This window comes from Canis lupus, chromosome 2 (genome assembly GCF_003254725.2).
Source record: "Canis lupus dingo isolate Sandy chromosome 2, ASM325472v2, whole genome shotgun sequence".
NCBI lineage: Eukaryota > Metazoa > Chordata > Mammalia > Carnivora > Canidae > Canis > Canis lupus.
The window spans coordinates 56,827,711-56,851,876 of record NC_064244.1 but is presented as its reverse complement, the minus strand read 5'-3'; the positions used below and the strand labels follow the sequence as shown (position 1 = coordinate 56,851,876).

At 41.6% G+C, this 24,166-nt stretch overlaps 2 protein-coding genes and 1 long non-coding RNA gene across 14 annotated transcripts in view; 2 read left to right on the top strand and 1 right to left on the bottom strand.

Moving 5' to 3' along the window:
- The window catches only part of CCDC113 (coiled-coil domain containing 113), a 40,226-nt gene extending 26,007 nt beyond the window's left edge, over positions 1-14,219 (top strand). For 7 of the 8 annotated variants that reach the window (XM_025447478.3, XM_049098138.1, XM_025447483.3 and 4 more), the window contains 2 exons: positions 1,521-1,676; positions 2,640-5,970. In XM_025447478.3, the coding sequence (XP_025303263.1) occupies positions 1,521-1,676; positions 2,640-2,768 (285 nt within the window). In that variant the 3' untranslated portion in view covers positions 2,769-5,970. Of the gene's footprint in view, positions 1-1,520; positions 1,677-2,639; positions 5,971-14,071 lie in introns of those variants that run through there. The other variant, XM_049098117.1, reaches the window with a different exon arrangement.
- Positions 2,948-16,276, bottom strand: PRSS54 (serine protease 54). Its single transcript, XM_049098167.1, is given in 6 exon segments — positions 2,948-3,719; positions 6,714-6,845; positions 7,435-7,689; positions 14,163-14,338; positions 16,188-16,236; positions 16,238-16,276. Coding segments are annotated over 6 exon segments (1,188 nt in total). The 5' UTR covers positions 16,274-16,276; the 3' UTR covers positions 2,948-3,179.
- The window catches only part of LOC112660111 (uncharacterized), a 68,428-nt gene continuing 60,192 nt past the window's right edge, over positions 15,931-24,166 (top strand). For 2 of the 5 annotated variants that reach the window (XR_004813910.2, XR_004813909.2), the window contains exons 1-2: positions 16,837-17,731; positions 21,685-21,791. This is a non-coding gene — a long non-coding RNA (uncharacterized LOC112660111). Of the gene's footprint in view, positions 17,732-21,684; positions 21,817-24,166 lie in introns of those variants that run through there. The other 3 variants (XR_007404289.1, XR_007404290.1, XR_003136706.3) reach the window with 2 other exon arrangements.

Genomic DNA, 24,166 nt, shown 5'->3' with positions numbered 1-24,166 from the left:
TGTATTGCCTATTCAAAACAGTTAAAATAAAACAGAGGTGGCTGGGTGGCTCAGTGAGTTAAGCTTCTCACTCTTGGTTTCAGCTCAGGTCGTGATCTCAGAGTCATGAGATCAAGCCCTGCATCAGGCTCTGCACTCAGCATGGAGTCTGCTTGAGATTCTCCCTCTCTCTCTGCCCCTCCTGCTCATACACTCTCTCTCTAAAATAAATAAAACTTGGGGCAGCCCGGGTGGCTCAGTGGTATAGCACTGCCTTTGGCCCCAGGCATGATCCTGGAGACCCGAGATCGAGTCCCACATCAGGCTCCCTACATGGAGCCTGCTTCTCCTTCTGCCTATGTCTCTACCTCTCTCTCTCTCTCTCTCTCTCTCTCTCTCTCTCTCTCTCTCCTCTCTGTGTATTTTCACGAATAAATAAAATCTTAAAAAAATAAAATAAACCTTTAAAGAATAATAAAGGACATTGTCAATTCAAAAAATCCACTCAATTAAAAGAAAGACAAATTAATTTTACAGTATGATAATTTTAAATATAAAATTTAAAAAGACAGAGATTTCTCAAAAAGTTGAATAATGATTGATCCAGCAATTCTACTTCTGGATACATATCCCATATAATTGAAGGCATGAACTTGAAAGGATGTTTGTACACCCATGTTCATAGCAGTACTATTTCATGATAGCCAAGGGGTAGAAGCAACCCAAGTGTCCATTGGCAAGGTAAATGGAGAAGCAATGTAGTGTATACATATGTATGTATGTAGTATATACATTAATTTAGCCTTAAATAGGAAGGAAATTCTGCATATAACACAGATAAGCACTGAAGACATACTGAGTGAAATAAGTCACAAAAGGACAAGTATTCTATGATTCCACTTATATGAGGTACTTGAGGAGTCAAATTCATAGAGATGGAAAGTAGACTGGCGGTTGCCAGGGCCTAGGGGAAGTGGTCCTGAGGCATCAGTACTTCATGAGTTCAGGGGTTTAATTTGGGAAGATGAAGAAAGTTCTGGAGATGGATGATGGTGAAGCTTGTACAACAGTGTGAATGTACTGAATGCTGCAGAACTGCACACTTTAAAATGGTTAAAATGGGAAACTTTATGTTATGTGTATTTTACAAAAAGATAGGAAAGTGAGTTGAGTCCGATCAAATCAAAATGTACATAAGTACATAGTTTTCCCCCAGAGAACCCACCAAACCTAAGAAATCACAATAAGGAAAGCATATTCTTTAAGGAAGGAAGAAAGGGAGGGAAGGAGGGAGGGAGGGAGGGAGGGAGGAAGGAAGGAAGGAAGGAAGGAAGGAAGGAAGGAAAACTTAGACTGCACTTACTGTTTCTGAACTGGATGAAAACATCACCATTTGTAAAAAAAAATAATCAGAATCTTTGAAAATTTTAACATTATTTTGAGAACTGCATTGAAACTGGAGAGAGATGGGTCAGGGCCAGTAAGTCCAGTAAGCCAGGACCACCAGGGATCCCTGGTTTAATATGTCCTTCCCAACCCAGGACCGGGCCAAGGCTGAGGCTTTGAACAAGAAGCTCCGCAAGCAGCTGGCTGAGTTCCGCTCGCCACAGGTGATGTTATATGTGCGGGAGAACATCTTAAATGGGGACCTGGAGAAGACCATCAAGATGTGGGAAAGGAAAGTGGAGATAGCAGAGGTAAGTCTCAGAGAACCCCCAAGATAGGCTATCTTTTCTGTCCTTCACGTTTTTGTCCAGAGTTATATTTTTCAAGCCAAGAATATGGGTGTTGGGATATGTAATGTCTGTGAGAAATCTCAGCAGTTTCTTCAGGGAAATATAGAGGAAAATGAAAGATGCCCTCCCTTCCTTTCTTTCCTTTTTTTTTTTTTTTTAAGTTCCCTTTTCAATATTAGGGACAGTGTCTTTTCAGGTGATTGGGAAGACACTCAGTAGTCATAGTATGTTTTTAGTTGCTTGTTTTCTTAATGAATTCTGGAAATTTCTGAATTCCTTCCCCCACCATTGGTAATTTAGTGATTGCTACTTTATACATGGAGAAGCCAATATTCTTTAAAAATGAGATAATAATGGATTTTTAATACCACTCAGAACCCGATTCCATGCATTTACATAGTTGCCATGTGTCTTTCATTTTTTATAATCCCGCAGCCTTTCTGTATGATATGGTGTGCTCAGAGCACCCTAGCCCCTTGTGAGCACAGAAAGGAAACGGGAAATGTGCAAATGGTCAGAAAAAAAGCACTAGGTCTGCCACAGGCCTGGTTGCATACTGAGGACACTTGAGACACACGAATAGCTCAGAAACCCAGGCAGGTCACTCTGGAAGCCTGGCATTTCACATCTAGACCCAGGTTCGTTTTCCCACAGTACTTTCTCTGCTTGGTGGCAGGGAGTGAATTAGGATCCAAACTTAGGCCCGTCAGATTTGGAGCTGAGAAATAGCACAGCAGGAACCTAACAACCACTCACTTCACTGAACAGAAACAAGCTCTTTGGAAGAATCTTCCAGCCTGGCACTGGCCATACAGACTCCTCTGCATCATCGCAGGACTAGATGCGGGTTGCATTCTGAAAAATCACAATCTCTTTTTCCCAAATGACTGTCTCCCCCCCCCCCCTTTTTCCCTTTTTTTGCAGATGTCCTTAAAAGGCTACCGCAAGGCATGGAATAAAATGAAAACCACCAATGAGCAGTTGCAGGCACTTTGCCCCCCCCAGGAAATAGCCAGAGGGAGGCCACAGCTGCAGACCAGAGTGATCCATTAAAGTAATCAGCTCCTTTCCATTCAAGGGGTCCTCTCACTGTTCCCTGTGCTGCTTGGTGTCCCCCACTCTCCAGCCGGACTGCTGAGCACTTCCCAGGCCACATTTGCCTGTGGGGAGTGTGGCTAATTTCATAGCCTGGCCCCTGGAACCGTTAACACTGAAAGAACCACAGGGCACTCTAATGGTTTGACACTTGTTAGCCCACATTTAGTTCACAAGCACAAATGAAAGTGACCTTCCCGCATGTAGGAGTGGGACAGAGGAGGGAGAGCCCACCCATTATGCACTGTGGGCCTGTCCATGGCAGCCCAGGTGTGCAACTATCAAAAAACAGACACCAAAATAGCATGGTGACTGCCTGGCACTCAGCATTCTGAGCTTACTCTTCAGTTGAGAGGTTTAGGTCCTTGACTAGATACCATTGCAAAAGAAAACCAGCACAAAGAAAAACAAGATAATTTCTTGGGGCTGATGTAACCTGTTCTGACCTGAAATAGGCCCACCACCATCCCTGGCATCCCCACCATAATAGTCATAGTACATGGGTTGGATGGCCGCAACAGAAGACTTGCCTAATTCCTTTAACCCTTTCTCCCCAACATCTGGACCCTTTCTAAAGCTGTTTGTTGGCCATGAATGTATGGCGACCCTTTTTTGTCCTTGCGTGTATGTTTGGGACCATCCACCCTGGCCTAGCCCAGAATGTTTTCTCTGTGTCACGATGATATGTGATGAGTAGCTGAAGAAAGGAAACGAATCCTCCAAGTGGTAGAAAGAAGACAGTGGATGGCTGGTTTTCTTAGTCTTGGATATAATCCAGTCACTATAGTCTTCCACCCTGATGTACAGAAATACGCCAGGGCATTCCTCACCACCATGGGACAAGATTCCTCTCAGCACCCACAGATTCAGTTGCTGTAGCTGGCACATCATTGGGTTTCCTGGGTCCCCCTGTGACAAAAGACAGAAGGTTTCAGGTCTTATATGTATATGTGTATGTATATATATATATATATATATATATATATATATATATGCTTGTACAATTTACTATTTGTTCCAGAAATGTTTTACACTGGTTCTCACTGGAGTTGGGGTACATTATAGCATACCAATTCCAAACTAGGCGGCTGCTACCATAAATTCCAACAAGATGACTTTTTCTTTTATTATACAAATTATTTGTAGATTTTTGCAGTTTGGCAACAGCTTCCTGGTTCCCATTTCATTTTCATGGCCCTTTGACTAAATCCTCACTCTCTTTTGGTTTCTCATTCCTCAAATGTTGATTCCCCCGCTACCCCCCCACCCCACCCCCACTGTTTCTGGCCTGGAATGCTCACAATTTTTCCTTCTCTCTGCTGTGTTTCTATCTTCCATTCAAGCTGCTCCCTCCATCCCACACTCCTGCTGAGGTCAGAGCCACATTTCCCCGGGGAGCACTGACCAGGCTAGGTTCACAGCCTGTCCACTTGGTCGGCACCTGTCGGTGCCCCTGCTCATCAGCCCTGCCCACGCTCCCAGCCTTCCCACAGGAAGTCCTCTGGGACTCAGAGGTGATTCTGCCGCACAGACCTGATCTCCCTTTGAGGGAGTGCGTGGAAGCTTGGCACACTTACCTAGATATGTGACCCTGGCGAGTCACCTACTACTCTCTGAGTTAAAGTGCATATACTACATGCAGAGCTCCTAACACAGTGCCTGGCACACAGGCTGCACTCAATGAAGAATTGGCTACCATTATTCTGGTGTCTATAAAAGGCCATCATTTTTATGTGAAAAGCTGAGAAATATGAGGACTAGCAACAAGACAACTGCTTGGTATAATTTACCTTAGTTGCCCCACTCCCAGGCCTCCCCTTAAGGGTATTTCTGACCCCTCACTCCAGCCTAGTGGTCCATCTTACCCCAAGAGGGGTTGTCATTCAAAGGCTGGGCAGCCCCCTTGACCTGTGTGGCCTGTCTCTGAGAAGGGCTGGTCAAGCACACATTGCTTTTGCTGCCCCGTGCTGCCATGGCGCAGAGGGTAGAGATTTCATCCCAAGTTCTGGCTGACAGTGATAGGACTGTTAAATAGACTCCTTTAGCACCATATCATGTCTACTTTGGTCAGAGAGGTTCTCTGGCCAAGCATAGCATGGCCTCCCCTCCTGTCACCAATACCACTCCCAGTTTGCCTTAATTGTGGTTTTATAGCTTAAGGAAGAAAAATCATGCCATTTAGGACAAATAGTTTGATGAATGATTGTGCAGTAGACCTCCCTGGCTGTTGCATGGTTTTGCAAGTTGCCATTCCACCTGGGTGTAGAATGCAGTGCTTTTTCTCTTCCTCCTAACCTGTGGGACCTAACTTCTTAAGCCCAAGCAGCTGAGAGAAGTAGTACCAGGTGCTTCTCTGAAGCAACCCCAGCTCATCTCCCAGAGGAGCAGCCCCAGCTTAGAGGGGCTCTTTCATTGTGTGATGCTCAACTTTGACATTGAACAAAAGCCCTAACAGTTGTGAGGAGAAGGGGGAGCAGTGAGTTCAGAGTGATTCTGCTTTGGGTTGGATTTCTGGGGACTCATTAGGCAGATACTGAACTTGGGTGGCTTATCCTACATATCTGAAATATGACTATGAGGATCTCTGGACACTGGAACATATTTCTGAAAGAGGAAAGGATCCTAGGTGGACAAGTCAGTGTCTGAGCCAGTTTGCAAGCACAGTTCAAAAACAAAGGACTGACTGCAGGTGCTCTATAGTTAAAAACCAATAGGTAAAAACCACTCTGAACTTTGTAGATAGATTTAAAGAGGTAATCATTTTAGAGTATGAACAGCTTACCATATTCCATTGAATCTAAGATGCTCTTGAAAAATTTACATCTTTGAAATGAGATGTGTCTTTTAATTGGTTGATGTCAGAGTTCTCTCTCATGATTGATCATAAAAAATGGTGGATTCTACAAATAACAGCATCTTCAATTTGATGAAATATGTACTGGATTGATGGAATGGTTAACAGCAGGATTTTGGTAACTAGCTATATTTTCTAATGTATTTTAACATGTTATCTACTTTAAAAAGTTGTTGGTCTTCTATGGGTAGAGAGACTCATACAAAGTAGGCACTCAAATGTTGAACCAACTTTGGAAAGGCAAACTCACTGCCTAGTGAAAGGTAGTCCTTCATGTATTTGCAATAAAATTACTTTTAGAAAGAATTATCTGCATATGTGTATTTTTCTGCCTTTCTCTAAAATACTTTCCATAAATCATCTGGGGAAAAAAAATTCCCCACCAGGGAATCCTGACACTTAATTGAAGGAGAGTGGATGATCCGCACCTTAGAAATTTTGGAGTAGAGGAGAAAAACTGCCTGGAGATCTGGTGGACCTATGTTCTCATCCTTACTCTAACATTTATTAACTGTATGACCTCTGTAAATCACACTTTCTCTGAGTATGGGCATGAGGGAGCCTGGGCCAGGGGTTTATGAATTCCACACATTTTGCCGAGGTGTAGGACAACCACATCTATACAACTCTCTTCCAGATGGAGGGCAGGGCTTCTTACAGAAAAAAACTCCGATAACTGATGAGCAATAGCATCAGAGTGTAGGCTCTATAGAAGCTGAATACAATGACCCCACCCTGTAGACATGCTTGAAGTATATCTTCATGCATAGTTTGGATTCACACTTTCAGACTTTTAGCCAGTGAGAAAACATCTATGACTTAGAAATGCTTAATCATGTCACATTTAAAATGGTGACTGTTTAGTCCATTTAGTAGATTTTTATTGAGCATCTACTGTCTGCCAAGTGCTGGAGGCAGCTATGAGTGCCAGGTGCCAGTCCCTGCCAGTCCCTCATGGAGTTGACCATGCAATGAGGGAGTCTCAAGGTTCCCTCGAAGTGACCACTGCTCACTCTCAGCCTTTAGCTTTTACTCCATCTTGCTCTTACCAAGCAGACAGCATCAGTTTCCTGTTCCATGTGATTGCCACATCCTGTTTTCTTGAGTTTGTGTAGGGGACATAGGTTGATGTCTTTCACATAGATTTTCCTCAGGATACTCATCGTCATGTGATTTCCTGTCTAGACCATGCAACAGAGAGCCAAGAATTATTAACAAGAAGACATTGCCTATGTCAGCTCAACTACAACTCACGTATCTACATGGGAGTGAGTAGAAAATGTTCTGATAAACCCCTTTTCCTTATAGAAATCAGAACCTGTGTCAGAGTTTTTCTGAAAACTACCTTTGTTTTGAACTTGGATGTGAAAATAACATATTCCATCCTTCTTCTACATCTACAGAGAATACATTTCCTTATTCATTTTCCAAGAATAAGAGAAAACAAGGACAGCTTAGCAAAGAGGATAATCAGTTCCAGTTCAGGGAATAGTATCCCCTTGCCCCACTATAACTTTGCACTCACTTCAGGCTATTTGCTGCCTATGTACTTCTAATTTTGGTGTAGGACTAGAAGAAAAAGGAACACATATAAGAATGGCCACAGAAAAGGCAAGCATTGGAAATCTTGACTTATTACATGAGGGTTCCAGCCCAATACCAGAATCTCAAACAACCTGAATTATTAAGATAAGCTCTAGAATGGTTCATCCAAGTCACCCCCACTGCTAGCATACACACAGCCTCCTCTAGGAGAAGGAAGGCATTAACTGCAGACGTGGGATTCCATCCTGCCACCCAGCAGTTCCGCAAGGCTGGTGGCACATGCAGCTTTCTGCTGAGGAAGCAGATGGGCTGGATCAGGTTGTTGAACTCCATCGCCGTGTCTGTCTTCAGGAGGGCTATGTTATTGATCATGGTTTCATTATCAAAATCCTCATGGATGATGATGTTATTGGCTGGATACTCTTCATGAGCAACCACTTTGGCATCCATCTTAGCTATACCAACTATAACAATGACGTCCTTCCTAGAGAGAGAGAGAGCAAAGGAAACTTGAGAAGCCAAGGCACCATGGAAGATTCACACTTCCCTGTTTTTATATTTAATTTTTGTTTGTTTGTTTGGAATACTCATCCACCTCATTTTTCCTGGGCTAATTTTTACTCATCTCTTTGGATCCAGTCCCCAGAAAATCTTTTCTGAACCTCTAGGCTTGTGTCTTCCTTTGTGAGCCCATAGCAACTTGGGAATTTCTCTATCTTAACATCATTTGTCCCACCACCAAAAGATAATCTGTTATATCAGGGATGATTATCTTCATGCTTTTCCCATAGTTTTATTTTTTGTTTATGTAGTCATTGTTACATCAAAGATATAATCTTGACTCCTGATTTTAGCACTTAAATTTTAATATAAACATCTTTTCATATTACAAACTCTAAGTACTCTTCAGAGAAATTCTGATTTTAATAATGATGGAGTTCATTCGGGTGTTTTCCCTTTCTTCTCTTGGGGATCACCCAAGGAACTACAAGAATGAGAAAGGCTGCAAACACCATGAAGCAAAGAGACACAAGAAACCCCAAATATCAGAATCAGAGGAAGGGCTAACAAAAGCAAGGGGAGACAGCAGGAGTGCAAGGAGTTCTAGATGATACCTACCCCCACAAAGTCAGAAAATGCTGGTCAAACATGCTTTTCAGCAAACAAGTGGAAAGAAAACAAAACCATTGCCAAAATAAAGGCCAAATTGGAAGCAGCATGAAGGAGAATAGATAACACAAAAAATACAGTAAGGGACACAGAGGGAGGGACTGAGAGAAGTGGCCAAAATGAAATAGATATTAACAAAGATTTTTATTTATTATTATTTTTAAATCACAATTTTATTTTTTTTAAAGATTTTTATTCATAAGAGAGACACAGACAGAGGAAGAAGCAGGCTCCCTGCAGGGAGCCTGCTGTGGGACTCCATCCCAGAATCATGCCATAAGCCCTGAGCCGGAAGGCAGCCACTCAACCACTGAGCCACCCAGGCATCCTTAACAAAGGTTTTTTAAAATTTATTTTTATTGGAGTTCAATTTGCCAACATATAGCATAACACCCAATGCTCATCCCATCAAGTGCCCCTCTTCAGTGCCTGTCACCCAGTCACCCCCACCCCCTGTCCACCTCCCTTTCTACCACCACTTGTTTGTTTCCAGAGTTAGGAATTTCTCATGTTCTGTCTCCCTTTCTGATATAAAAAATAGTGAAAGGGAAGAAAGGGGAAAAAAAAAAGAAATGAGTGGGAAATATCAGATTTTTTAAAAATTGGAATTCAGTTTGCCAACATATAGCATAACACCCAGTGCTCATCCCATCAAGTGCCCCCCTCAGTGCCTGTCACCCAGTCACCCCAACCCCCCGCCCACCTCCCTTTCCAATACCCCTTGTTCGTTTCCCAGAGGTAGGAGTCTCTCATGTTCTGTCACCCTCTCTGATATTTCCCACTCATTTTCTTTCCTTTCCCCTTTAATCCCTTTCACTATTTTTTATATTCCCCGAATGAATGAGACCATATAATGTGTGTCCTTCTCCGATTGACTTACTTCACTCAGCATAATACCCTCCAGTTCTATCCATATTGAAGCAAATGGTGGGTATTTGTCGTTTCTAACCCTAACAAAGATTTTTAAAGGAGAGAGAGGAAAATAACAAATGTGGCAGTTAATGGTAAGTCAGCAGATCACAAAGAAAGTCACCCAAATAACAAAACAGATAATAAAACAGATAATAAAACATTTTATGATATAATTTAAGAAAATTTTCTGGAAATAAGACTTCAGTCTACAGTTCAGAAGTGGACTCCATATCCTAGGAAAAAAGGGATACAGAATGATCAACAAGGAGACATATCCTTGTCAGCTCCCAGCAGGAAATAGATGGCATACTCAAGGTAAGTTGGGGGAACTCTACAAAGGTCTTGGAAAGATGTAGGAAAATCACAAAGAATAGTGCAGTGCCTGGGCACCACGTGGCAAATCCAGCTTTCTGCTGAGATAACAACCAGGGTGTTCCTGTGACTCTAGGTACTAGAGAAGGGGAGGAAGTGCTCGGAGCTATGGGGATTAGGTCACTTGGCTGGAGGAGGCAGCCAGTCTGCAGTACCCCTCAGTGGAGTAAAGACCTTGACCTCACTCTCCTCGCTTCCTCTGATCTCTTGCCAGTGTTCCCCTTGGCCAAACCCAACTGGAACCCAGAAGGTAAGAGTGCCTGTGGTGTAACCCACATAAGTTAGCCTTCTGGGACACAACAAGCTAGAAAAGAGTAGAAATGGGAGAGATCCAGCATAGCTAGTAGCTGGTCTTCAGTGACAAAGGACTCCATGGGCATCCAGACAAAACCTAATTAAGTCATCTTAAATGAGGCCATATAATTTATTGCCAAAGGAACTTAAGAGAATGAAAGGGGGTACAAACAGCAGGTATACTGGGATAAATGATCACACACCTACAGAGGAGAAAATCAGAATGGCTTCAGACTTCAGTAAGATTTAATACCAGAAGCTGGGGGTAATACCTATTAAGTCTCAAAAGGAAAGAAGGCATGATCTATGAATTCTATACTTGAATTGTCATTCAGGGGTGCCTGACTGGCTCAGACAGTAGAGCGTGCTACTCTCGATCTTGGAGTCATGAGTTTGAGCCCCACACTGGGTACAGAGATTACTTAGAAATATTTAAAAAGGGCAGCCCCAGTGGCTCAGCGGTTTAGTGGTGCCTTCAGTCCAGGGCGTGATCCTGGAGACCCGGAATCGAGTCCCACATCAGGCTCCCTGTATGGAGCCTGCTTCTGTCTCTGCCTCTCTCTCTCTCTCTCTCTCTCTCTCTCTGTGATGAATAAATAAATAAAATCTTTAAAAAATAAGATTGAAAAAAGGTGTCATTTAAGCTTGAGGATAGCACATTTCCGAATATAAAAAACCCAAGGAAATATGGTTCTTGGGAGTCTTTTAAGAAAGTACATACCTGAAGACAAATTTTAGCCAATTCTAGTGTGGAATGGAGAAAATCCAGCAAAAGAGTTGTCAGTAAGTGTGGAATTCATTTTAACATTGGACTAAAATTTAAAACCTTTTAAAATTTAGGTTGGAGTAAAAATGTAAACTCTGGCAGTAATTAGATGGTATTACTGAAGCTGAAAAGAAAGTTGGGAGGTAGGCATATATGTCTGTTTTCTCTTTTACAAGAGCCTGAACATATTATTTGCTTACAGCTAAATTATGAAGTAATAAGAATGTGCAAATATGCATATGCATCAAGGTAAACATTAAAGAACCTATTATAATCTATCAAAATGGTGTGGTGGAGAAGGAGAGAGAAGTAAAAAGATAGGACTTCTAGCATTGGCCACAGCAGAGTCTAAAGAAGACAGTCCAGAAAGAAACTGATATGTAGTCATCTTCCATGAAATTACAACTCTCAGATGAACACCAGAAAACTCAAACTTCCCAAATTTGTCAGAGGAGACCTACAAAACAAAACAAAGGCCACAGAGTGAAAAGAAAAGAAGCAACAGAAGCAGAAAATATAACCTAAATTAAAAACAAGAAGTAGGAGTTTCATTCTGAACATCAATTCAGAGCAGAAGAGCAAGGAGTAAGATAAAGAGAGGGCTCTTGATAAGAAGGAATCTAGTCAGGCAGCCCCCGTGGGTCAGCAGTTTAGCACTGCCTTCAGCCCAGAGCGTGATCCTGGAGACCCAGGATCGTGTCCCGCGTCGGGTTCCCTGCATGGAGCCTGCTGCTTCTCCCTCTGCCTGTGTCTCTGCCTCTATCTCTCTCTCTCAACTGTCTCTCATGAATAAATAAATAGAATCTAAAAAAAGAAAGAAAGAATTTAGTCTCCAGTGTAGACCTCATAGTCTCAAACACCTGTAGCACATGATATAATGTTCACAAAGGGAACACTCCAGGAAATAGAAAAAGCCAGAAGCTTGTTCATGATAGACTTTAACTTACCTTTGTCAGCCTAGGACAGATCAAGATTACCTTTCCCAATTTCAAAGATTTTATTTATTTAATCATGAGAGACATATATATAGAGAGAGGCAGTGACACAGGCAGAGGGAGAAGCAGGCTCCATGCAGGGAGGCCGACGTGGGACTCGATCCCAGGTCTCCAGGATCATGCCCTGGGCTGAAGGCACGCTAAACCGCTGAGCCACCGGGCTGCCCTCCCAATTTTATATAGTAAATTGTACACCAAAGACAGAGAATGAACTTTGAATTTTCTCTGTGGAAAATATTCACATGGATCACATATAGCAGAAGGACAATCCCAGCAAATTCCTAAGTAGATCTGATCACTATGTAGTGTAACTCAGAATTCAGTAATGCTGGAAAACAAAATAGACCAAACACCCCACCACCTAGGTATTTAAAAGCCCTTATCTTTAATAAAACCCTGAGGCAAAGGGAAAATCCAGACCAAAACTGGTTGACCAGATAAACAGTAGTAATGAAAACACTACATGGAAAGCAGGACCTTTCTGGAAGGCTAGTTGGCTGGCAATGGCTATCAACATTAAGTCCAGTCTTTCCACTCCTGGGTTATTCATTCTACAGTATATTGCGTGTGTGTGAAATAATATATGTACAAGTATATCTACAGCATTTTTTGGTCTGAGTAAAAGATCGCAAACAACCCAAATTTCCATTAATAGAGAACTGTGTAATTATAGTAGAACCATTTTGGGATACTGTGCAGCTGAGAAATGTGGGAGGTCCCTATGTAATGGTAAGAAAAGATGGCTCAGCATTCCTGGTAGAGTGAAACAAGCTACGAGTGTAATACTGTGTATGGTGTGCTACCAGTTGTAGTGTGGTTGTTATATTCGAACTGTGTCCTGCTGAATTTGTAGGTAAAGGCCTAGCCCCAAATGTGGCCATATTTGGACATAGGACCTTTAAAGAGGTAATGAAGATTAAATGAGGTCATAAGTGTAAGGCCCTAATCCAGCAGGACTGGTGTCCTTATAAAAGGAAGCAGAAACACCAGGAACACACACACTAAGGAAGGGCCATGTGAGGACAGAGTGAGAAGGCAGCGGTAAGCAAGCCAAAGAGAGAGTCCTCAGGAGAAACCAGTCCTTCTGATCTTGAACTTGATCTTGGACTTCCAACCTCCAAAATGGTGAGAAATAAATTTCTGTTGTTTAAGCTGCAATGTCTGTGGTATTTTGTTATGGCAGTCCTAGCACATTAATACGGGGGGAAGGAAAATTCTTTCTCTGTCAGTAGATAGAATCAATATGGATAGACCTATAGGTATATTACAGATATCTGTAAATGCATTGAGTAATTAAGGAAGAATATTCAAGAAACTGATGACAGACTATGGTTTAAGACAGGGAGTTAGTGTCTGAAGGCCAGGGGAAAGAAGCTGCTTTGGTTTCTCCAGAACATTAAACTATGTATATGTATAGTATTTCATTTAAATACATGTATTTTCAAAAAAAATAAATGCATATACTTTCAAATAGTAATTATAAATCATAGGTGTAAGAAAATTCAGTAGCTGTACAATATTCCATCAAGGATTTATACTATTATTTAGCCAATTATAGTAATTATAATCTCTCTCCCCATACTTAGTGTATATATACATTTACATACACATATAAGGCATATAAATAGTATATATAAAGATACATATGTAATTACATATTACTTATATACTATATATTATATGTTATACATATGAAAGAGTAATTAGAATTTATTTATCCATGATAATTGGACATTACATTTCCAGTGTTTTATGTGTAACTAACCATTCTATGAACAATTTTCTGCAACCACTTTTCCAGTGGTTGAAATTATTTCCTTAATGTTGATTCTCAAAAGTGAGGTCATTGGGTCAAAAAGTAAGATTATTCCTTTAATAATATTTGAGGGGTTTTCCCTGGTTTACAGGAACAAATATTTACTACATAGAAGTTGGGGAATAGATTGAAGTTCAAAGAAGAATACAGAAATCATGTGCATTCTGAGCATCCAGAGATAAGTGTTCTTAAGCATTTGCTTATTTCCTTCAAGTCTTCTCTCTATGTACATATATCTGTGGCAGACCTGTTGTTAAGGCTTGAGGTTAAGTGTTTTAAGATATAGGTTCCTATCAATTCACTTAACAAGACTAGAGGAAGGACCTCTAGTATCAGGAGTCAGTGCCTGTGATTTCAGGAAAATGGGAATGGATATCCTTCCTATGGAGGATGAAGGAACACTCATTTCACCTTGCAGTCCCCATAGTAGAGAACACACTGGACAGCATGAATTTGGCAACTGATGATTTTAGGACCCCAAGAGTCCTGGCAGAACAAGTGCAGAGTCAGTAAAATGTCCTGTTGCCCTGTTTCCAGGAATCCACCTTCCAGGCCTCCCCAAGCCGAGCAGGAAAAGGTCCCTCCGCCCCGCTCCAGGGGGCTGTGTAGGCCCCAAAGGCAGAGGTACTGGCCTGTTCTGCAAGGCGGATGCGATGCTGATGATCCAGAACTCACTAAGGATGCTGCCAAAAGCCAGGTGGGTGTATTGGGAATCCTGCAGCGACACTACCCACGGGAATTCCTTGTCGTTGACCAAACCCTCCTCGGAATTTTCCATAATGTTGGTTTTCTGGATGCCACAGCCTGCAGAAAAGGTAGCGGAGAGGCCTCACTGTTGGGGCAAGGAGTTGATGACCTGTGGCCACCACCACCGTGTCAGACCTCAAGACTCCCTCTCCTGCTGGTTCCTCGCTCCTTCTGGCTCTCCATCTTGGTTGCCACTAACTCTGCCACCCCTCCCCGACCCATTTCTTTTCCTAGTAGGTCTCCTTCTCCGTAAAAGATTCTTGATGGCATCTTTGAGTCTAGAAATAACTTTAGGTACCAATAATCACTCTCGTCTTGGGCACTTAGAGCACACTCAAGGCAGTATTGGAAAGCATCAGTGGTTCTCAATGTGGTCCAGGACCCCTGGGAGTCCTCAAGACCCTTTCCAGGGTCTGCAAGATTTATTTAAACTGTTTTCATAAGAACACTAAGACAGTTTTTGCTTTTCTCACTCTCATTCTCACACTGGTATGTGGTGGAATTTTCCAGAAGCTACATGATGTCATCACCCTGATGGCTAATAGCATATGTGAACCTGGGTATTCTTGTGTTTCAAAATTTTCCCAGTTTTTAATTTCTAACATAGTAAAGATGGGAAGATATAGCCTCATAGCAAAAATTCTTTTGGGGGGGATTCTCAGTAATTTTTAAGAGTTATAAAGGGGTCCTGAGACCAAAAAGTTTGAACTCTGCTGATATACACTACTTCATATAATTTCTCCAACAGAACTGGAGGTGGACACTATATCAATCTCCATATGCAGGTGAGAAAATTGAGTTCTAGAGCTGGTCCAAGTTACACAGCTGGTAGGATACAAGGCCAGAATTCAAACTTCATATACCCTCAGCCTGTCACAGTCTCTGTTCCAGCCACATTTCATATCCTCAGATTTGCCCTTGCTGTGCCCTGCCTGAGCAGTTGGCATACATGGTTCCGCCAGGTCTATTTTGCTTGCCAATGTATCCCTAGAGCCTAGTACAGTGCCTGGCCCACAGTAAGTACTCAATAAATCAACTGGTGAATGAACAAAAGCATTTTGCCATATCAAGCACTCCCTGAAGTCTTGTCATCAAGAAGCTAAAAGGTCCCACCAGGTGGAGGCTGTATCTTGCCCATGCAGGCCTGCTTGGCCTTTGCCTTCCCAAGCCCTTGAGGAAATTGCCCCCAACTGAGCAGTCTCTTGGGTAGTCTGGACTTTGTTTCAAATGAGAGTTAAATGTTGACTAAAGTTTTAAAAAATATTCTCCCCCTGCCAGGCCTAGTTTCACCCAAGATGCTGTATTGCCCTATATAAAAAAAGAAGTCCACATTCATAGAATCATGAAGAGAGTATAACTATGATAGAGCAGGAAGGACCTTTGAAGTTCAAAGCCCTAGGCTGGGTGAGCCAAGCCTCCTACTTCACTGGGTGTCGGGCACTTGATGGGATGAGCACCGGGTGTTATACTATATGTTGGCAAATTGAATTTAAACTTAAAAAATGATAAAAGGTTTCATTGGAATAACAATGCTGAAGTAGAAACACAGGAACCTGGTTCCTGAGTGTACCAGATGCACCACAGGCTCCCACCCAGGCACAAGGGAGGACATCTCCCACCTTTTGGCACCTGGGGGGATGAGCCCCAGGAAGAGCAGGGTGGGCTTTTTGAACAAGCCTTTCTGTAGCCCGAGGATCCCTCTCACCCAAGGATCAGCTGTGACATCAGACTGCTGAAGCCAGTTTCCCACATCCACGCCTCATGTTCCCCTTCTTTGCCTAATTCCCACCACCAATGCCCGCTGTCTGAGTCATCGTCCCTCTGGATCCCTCTCTGAACATCAAGGGCCATGAGCTTTTCCCAAACAATTCCCCCTGTCATGTTACAGAGAAAGCAGCACACTCACTGGCAGAAGAGTGGGAGACATAGAGCAGTACTAAGAGCATCCCGCGCATCTCTGCCATCCCCAAAGCGAACTGCAGCGGACACCATGGGCAGCTGTGGAAACACAACATCTGAAGGCACAGGCTTTTCCTCTCCTCCCCAAAGTGGTGATTTCCACACCCCCGCCTCACCCTCCTCAGCATTGGTTGCCCTGACTCTTTCCTTCGCATTGACAAGGCTTCCAAGACGTGGGACACAGACCTGTCACGTCCCAATTGCTTGGTTCCGTGCAGTGAAGAGCTCAGGGACCAGCTGCCCAGCACTGATATCGTTACGATAGGTAAGGGGGCCCACAGAAAGGAGGCAGCCCACGCTCGTCAGTTTTCTCCTCGATCCAGCCAGGATCCTCGGGCTTCCCAGAGAGTTGGGGCTCAGAAAGTTGTTTTTTGACTATTGGAATTTGACCCCTTTCTTAACTCCATAGCCATAAAATGCTGCTAAAAGAAAAAGCAGGGTTTAGTGTGAGGCCACCCCCACTTTTGCTGTCCTGCTATACTTGGCTGGCTTAGAGAACACTGGAATTTCTTTAACTACTGACACCTTGTACTTGTACACAGTAACTGACTGACATTTAGCTCAGTGAATTTGTGCAATAACCCTGTGAGGTAGATAGCATCACTGTTCCCATTTTACAGACTCAGAAGCTAACATTTGGACCCTGAGAAGCCTGGCCAAGGTGACACAATGGCTAAGTGGTGGAGCTGGAATTTGAACTGAGTTCAAAGCCCATGTGGGTCTCATCATCCACCCCATCACCAGGCCCGCCCTTGCCTCAAACAATGCACAATAGCTGTTCTCAGTCACCATGTTCCACTCATGACACTGGGTATTTCTTGTTGTCTGGATGGCTCTCAGAGTCTTCTGTGAACTGCTACAGCCAAAGGAGAAATGAACTCATTCTGACCTACACAGCAGAGCTCAACAGAGAGATTCCTTCTACCACCTTGGGAAGAATGTCCCATTGTGGCATCACAGTTACCATGGTTTCACCAAGCAAACGTCTAGATATGGAGACCTAGGAGGAGCCGGGATGAAAAGCCTGCCTATTTCTTAAACTTAGCAGGACTCTTCTGGAAGCCTGGCTTTCCCTGGGCTTGGCCAAGAATACATCCCTTTTGCTAGATCCCAAAGCCCGGTCCATGCAGCTGTGGTCTGTCTACCTCCTCAGCACCCACTCTGTGCTTTCATGACTTTGTCAGACTGGATGGTAAAAAGCCCACTACTAAGCTGGATTTGTTTTTTCCAATCCCCATGAGCATTCTGATCTGGAGCTCAGTTTTCCTTAGCCTTTCAACTTGCAGGTCCAAGCCAAGCCACCAGACTGGCTCTGCCAAGCCATGGGGCCAGATGGGATCTGCCCTCCTGCCACTGTTAGCAGCTTTAGTTTTAGCACAAATGCCAGGACTCGAGAGAACTGTTGACAACTTAGTGGTAAGATGTAACTCCATGGAAGCAGAGGGCTCACAGGCTGCTGGCTCAGTCGCATGAAAGATATTTATTGGACAGGTAGGTGAATGGCTGAATGGAGGGAAAGATGGCTGGAAAGTGAAGCCTGACTCAGAACAGAGCCGCTATCACCTTCCCCTTGAGATTCCCCTGACATCCTGTGTGCCTCCAATAATCCATCACCTTTAACACCAATGATTGGCCTCTGCTGGGAGGACAGTATGGGAAAGATCTGGGGCAATGGGGGAAATGAGAGTTGACCTTTCAGTCTGTTCCACATCGTCGATGTCAAAATGCTTTCACATGTATTTTCTTGTTCACGATTCACAATCACCCTGCCAGGATGAAGGAATTACTTGAGCTTTCCCCATGGGAAAATGGTGACTTAGAGAAAGTCACTGGCCTACAACCATACATCTGGAAAGTGGCAAGGGCAGGTCTCCAAACCAGATCCTTCCAACTCCAGGGTAGTGAGCTGTATTCAAGTCTGCGTTTTTCAGCCTGGACCTCGTGCTACCTGATAGGGGGCTGAAGCAGAAGTGATGATTAGGGCAAAGCCAGGAGTGGCTCTTTAAGAGTGAGGATGCTGAGAGCAGTGGCTGAGACTCCAGCTCTCTCCAATTCCTCTTTAATTCCTGCATGAAAAGAAGCCATGTGGAGGTCACCAGAAACATTCACTCTTAACAAGAACAATTTAGCATACTTTTATAACAATAAACGCTCAGAATCCTTCAGGGACCCACCCAGCAAACTGTATGAACAGAGGGCCTCAAATCTTCAGCCTCTCTGGGTCACTTAATGCAAATCACCAACTTCAGATAAACTTTTAAAGGACCCATCACCATTTTGTAAATAACTATTTAATTCTTTAAGGTTAATAATAATATTAATGGCAATCATAGTTTTATATCTTGGAGAGGAAATTCATTTGCAATCTTATACCATGGGCTGCATATCCAGGATTGTGACAGCGTGAAACATATGTAATTTCTCAGCAGGTCACTTTCTATTTTTACTCTTTATTTTTCGAAGTTAGAAAATCCTAACTCTCAATTAAAGGACATATGAAATTGCAGCAAGTTCTGGAAAACTCTGGCAGATGGTTCTGGGTATTCAGATTGACAGGGACTCCAAAATCATGGAGAGATTTTTTTCCACTCTGCTGATGACTGCCCTCAATTATTTATGGGCCTGCCCGTCATGCTCAAAACCTAGGGTGTTAAAAATTTCTTCTGGGTAGGTTGAAAGTTTCATCCTAGGGGATAGTGATGGTTGGATTTCTAAATCACTTGGTTGCTTTTCCCTCTAGAAAGTATTTTTTCATGTTCTGTTGCAGTTTGGGAAAAGGATGTTTAAACATGCCAGTAACGGGATTCCTGGGTGGCTCAGCGGTTTAGCACCTGCCTTTGGCCCAGGGCATGATCCTGGAGTCCTGGGATTGAGTTCCACATCAGGATCCCTGCATGGAGCCTGCTTCTCCCTCTACCTGTGTCTCTGCCTCTCTATTTCTCTCTCTCTATATATATGAATAAATAAAATATTTGAAATAAATAAACATGCCAATAAGCTTCACTTGAGAAATGAACAAAACAACAAAAAAATCGGATACTATTTCATTTACATATCACACATTTTCCAAGTGTTGCCTGCTACTGATCACTGGTTTGTTGAACTTTAGGCAAAATGTATGCTAGCACAATATATGTCATTGTTATTGTACACTGCACAGTATGACTTTGATACTGATGCAACATCCTACAAAGTCCTTTGAGCAGGACTTTGAGCAGGATTTTTGTCAATAGTTCATGCTACATTTTCTTTGAATTATTTTTCATTACTAACAATGCTCACTGAGAACTTCCTAGCAGCGGTATGATGTCTACTCTGAAGAAATTTGAGTTAGGATTTTGCCATTTAAATGCAAATCACCTGCTGAGCAGAAAAAAAAAAAAAAGAATTTCTTATAATGCCTTCAATTCTGGAAAAAAATATCTATAATTTATTTACCAAAGAGGCCATTGTGTTCAGTTGAAAATGACAAAAATGCTTTAATAGTTTCATGTGATTATTTGGCAATTTTATTTTCAGATACCTGTGTTGTATTTGCAGATTTTTTGTTAAATAGATCACCCATAGAATGTTTTTCTAAAAGTGTTTAAAACAGAATGTCATGTTTATCATATTCTTAATGCCTACAGAAAAAGCTTGTGTGCAAGAGTTTTTCAATTTTTATCTTAATGAAATGCATTTCATTAACCAAATCATCCAATCTGCAAGCCAAATTACCCAATTGACAATCTTTGAGATTGGTTGACAGTCAACATTTCTACCACATGTAGCTAATATATCTATTAATGTAAATTTCCCAATTAAAATTCCATTTTAAGTTATTCAATTTAGAAGGAACTTTTAGGAAATTTATTTCTCTCTCTTTTTAAATTTTTGTTTATTTATTTATTTATTTTAAAAGATTTATTCATTTATTCATGAGAGACACACAGAGAGAGGCAGAGCCATAGGCAGAGGGAGAAGCAGGCTCCATGCAGGGAGCCTGATGAGGGACTCGATCCCAGAACTCTGGGATCACGCCCTGAGCTGAAGGCAGACGCTCAACCACTGAGCCATCCAGGTGTCCCCCTTCTCTCTCTTTTTTAAAAAAGATTTTTATTTATTTATTTGACACAGAGAGAGCACAAGCAGGGGGAGTAGGAGAGGAAATTGAGAAGATGGTACAGTAGAATATATTGTTGATGTGGATCTAGGAGAAAGTTTCCTAAACAAGACACAAAGAGCCCTAACTGTATAATATTCTCAGCAGGTTCTTCGCTGAGCAGGGAACTCAATCCTAGGACCCTGAGACCATGACTTGAGCCAAAGACAGATGCTTAACTGACTGAGCCACCCAGCTGCCCAGAAATTTATTTCCTATTGTCATCTAACAAGACTAGAGCTAAACCATTACCATTATCCTGTACCTACCTACATATTCCACCCTCTCATTCTCTTGCTCTTTAACAAGCTCATCCATAGACATATATGACTAAGCTCTCTGCTCATGGTTCTCTAGGATGTATATACTTAGGAATAGGAGTGCTAGGTCAGAGAATATGTTAGGATATGCCTCATTCTAGAAGATAATGCTAAATTGTTTTCCAAGATGGTGGAAGCAATTTACACTCATACCAGCAATGTAAGGTGATCCTGCTGACTCATGTTTGTCCTCTCCAACACTTACTACTGTCAGCCTTAATTTTTGGCCAATCCAATGAGATATAAAGGGATATCTCATTGCTAAGGTTGAGGATATTTTCCCATGCGTTTATTGCCTGTATGAGTTAATGCTTATGTCTTTGGTCCATTTTTCCTGTTTGGGTTACTTGCCTTTTTCTTTTAAAAAAAAAAATTTACTTGCCTTTTTCTTATTGAGATGTAGGAATTCTTAGCACATTCTGAATATTGTTTACTATATGTATTGTTAATATCTTCTACCAATTTCTGGCTAGTGTTTTCTATTTTAATTTCATTATGAGGTTTTCAAATAAACAGAAATATTAATTTTTTTAATTTTTTATTTATTTATGATAGTCACAGAGAGAGAGAGAGGCAGAGACATAGGCAGAGGGAGAAGCAGGCTCCATGCACCGGGAGCCTGATGTGGGATTCGATCCCGGGTCTCCAGGATCGCGCCCTGGGCCAAAGGCAGGCGCCAAACCGCTGCGCCACCCAGGGATCCCGAAATATTAATTTTAGTTTTAATGAAGTGAGATGTATTAATATTATACAGTTAGGGCTCTTTGTGTCTTGTTTAGGAAACTTTCTCCTAGATCCACATCAACAATATATTCTACTGTACCATCTTCTCAAATATTTAAGGTTTTGTTCTTCACATATAAGTCCTCCACCTATCTGGAGTTATTTATTTGTTTGTTTGTTTGTTTGTTTGTTTATTGTATGGTATGGGCCCACTTTTTCCCACATGAATACCCAGTGATGGCAGCATCATTTCTTCACAGATCTTCAGTGTGACCTCCGATGTACATGCTGGAACTGTTTCTGAGAGCTCTCTCCTGCTACGCTGGTCATTTTGCCTATATCCCTGTGCCAAGTCACACAATCTTAAGTATTAAAGCTTTGCAAAGTTTTAACTATTTAGTAAGGCAAGTGCTCCCACATTAGTTCTTTTTCTATAGGAATGTCTTAACTGTTTTTGATTTGTACTTTCATGTATTTTAGAATAAACTTGGCACCTGCTACCAACCAACCAGCCAACAAACAAAACCTTCTAAGGTTTATTAGAATTGCATTGCATCAAAAAAATTGCATTGCACCAATAGTTCAGTTTGTGTCTAACATTAATATCCTTATAATATTGAATCTTCTTATCCATAAGCACAATGTATTTCTCAACTTAATTACATCACTAATTAACTCAATTTAGGTCACTAGTTAGCTGGTAATTTTTTCAGTAAAATTTTATGATTTGCTCCATGAAGGTCTTGTACATCTTTTGATGGGGTTTATTCCTAGGTATCTTACACTTTTTGGTTGCAACTAAATGATGCCTTGTTTTGTTATGCTTTTGAACTATTTCTTACTAAACTGTTATTATTTGTAATAATTTATTATTAGATTTTTGGGGGTTTTCCATGGAAAAGAATCCTATCATCTGTCAATAATGACAGTTTTGTTTCTTCCTTTACAATTGTTATGCTTTTAATTACTTTTTCTTATCTTATAGCCCTGGTTAAGACCTCTAGTATAAAGTTGAATAGGATCAGTAAAAATGGGTATCCTTGTCTTGGTCAAAGGGAAGGCTTCTAACACTTCCTTGTTTAGAATAATACATGGTATAGATGGCTAAATAGATTTTCTTAATTATTTTAAGGAAGTTCCCTTTTATTTCTAGTGAGTTTTGTTTGTTTTAATCAAAATCTGGGGTTGAATTTTGTCAAAATTTTTTGCATTAATTAAGATAATCATATGATTTTTTTCTTTACTTTGTTAACATGATTAGTGAAACTTAGGGATTTTCTCAAAATAAGCTACTCTTGAATTTTAGGGATTAATATTTTATCATCTTATATATTACTATTCACCAATGCTTTGTATGGGGTTTTGGCATCAACATTTGTTAATTAGATTGGCTTGTAATTTTCCTTTCTTGTATGTTCCTTATCAGTTTTACTGGCCTTGTGGAATTAGTTGGGGAGATGGAAATGGTCTGTTACCTGAATGATTGCAGAACTCATCTGAAAACTATTTGGGCCTGGTGTTTACTTTGTGGGGCAATTGCTTTTTTTTTTTAAGATTTTATTTATTTATTCATGAGAGACACACACAGAGAGAGAGGCACAGACAACAGGTAGAGGGAGAAGCAGGCTCCATGCAGGGAGCCCGATGTGGGACTCAATCCCTGGTCTCCAGGATCACACCCTGGGCTGAAGGCAGGTGCTAAACCACTGAGCCACCCGGGCTGCCCGTGGGGCAATTTCTAACAGCTGTTTGTGTTTTTTTTTTTTTCCAGATTTTATTTATTTATTTATGAGAGAGAGGGAGAGAGGGAGAGAGGGAGAGACACAGGCAGAGGGAGAATCAGGCTCCATGCAGGGAGCCCGACATGAGATTCGATCCTGGGACTCCAGGATCAGCCCTGGGCGGAAGGCAGGCGCTAAACCGCTGAGCCACCCAGGGATCCCTCTAACAGCTGTTTAATTGATTTTTATTTTTAGTATTTCTAAGACTATCCACTGTTTATCTTGAGGCAGATTTATAAGTTGTTTTTCTAGGAACTTTTCCACTTTGTTTTCAAGTGTATTGGCACAAGGATTAAAAATTATTTGCTCTGCTTTTTTCTATACCCCCCTTCTTTCTTGCCTTTTTTGGTTTTGTTTTGTTTTGCTTACCCCAAATTTTCTTGCTACAGGTTTGGAATTTGTACACTCTATGCATATTCCACTGAGGGTACCATTAAAATTTTACCATGTGCATGTAACTCAATCACCCCTAACATCAATTGCTCTCTTAACTCCCCCATGATAATACTACAGTCTTGGAATGCTTTAACTTCAATCTCCCCATCATGCTGTTACATAATATTCTCATTCCATATTTTAGCTCTTTTCTAAACTCCATAATTATGCTATTATTATTTTATTCAGACAGTATTTGGTTTTAAATAGTATTTACTATGTTATTTGCTCTCTGTTCCTTCTTATATTGATGGTTTATATCTTTTTCCTAAAGAACATCCTTTAGAAGTGTCTTTAGTACAGATTTATTTTTTTTAATATTTTTTTATTTATTTGACAGAGAGAGAGAGCATAAGCGGGGGAGTGGCAGGCAGAGGAAGAGGGAGAAAGAGGCTCCCCGCTGAGCAAGGAGCTCCATCTCAGGACCCTGGGATCATGAGCTGAGCTGAGAGTAGACCCTTAACTGATTGAGCCACCCAAACGTCCCTAGTACAGATTTCTTGATAGCAAATGTTCTTAGTTTTTG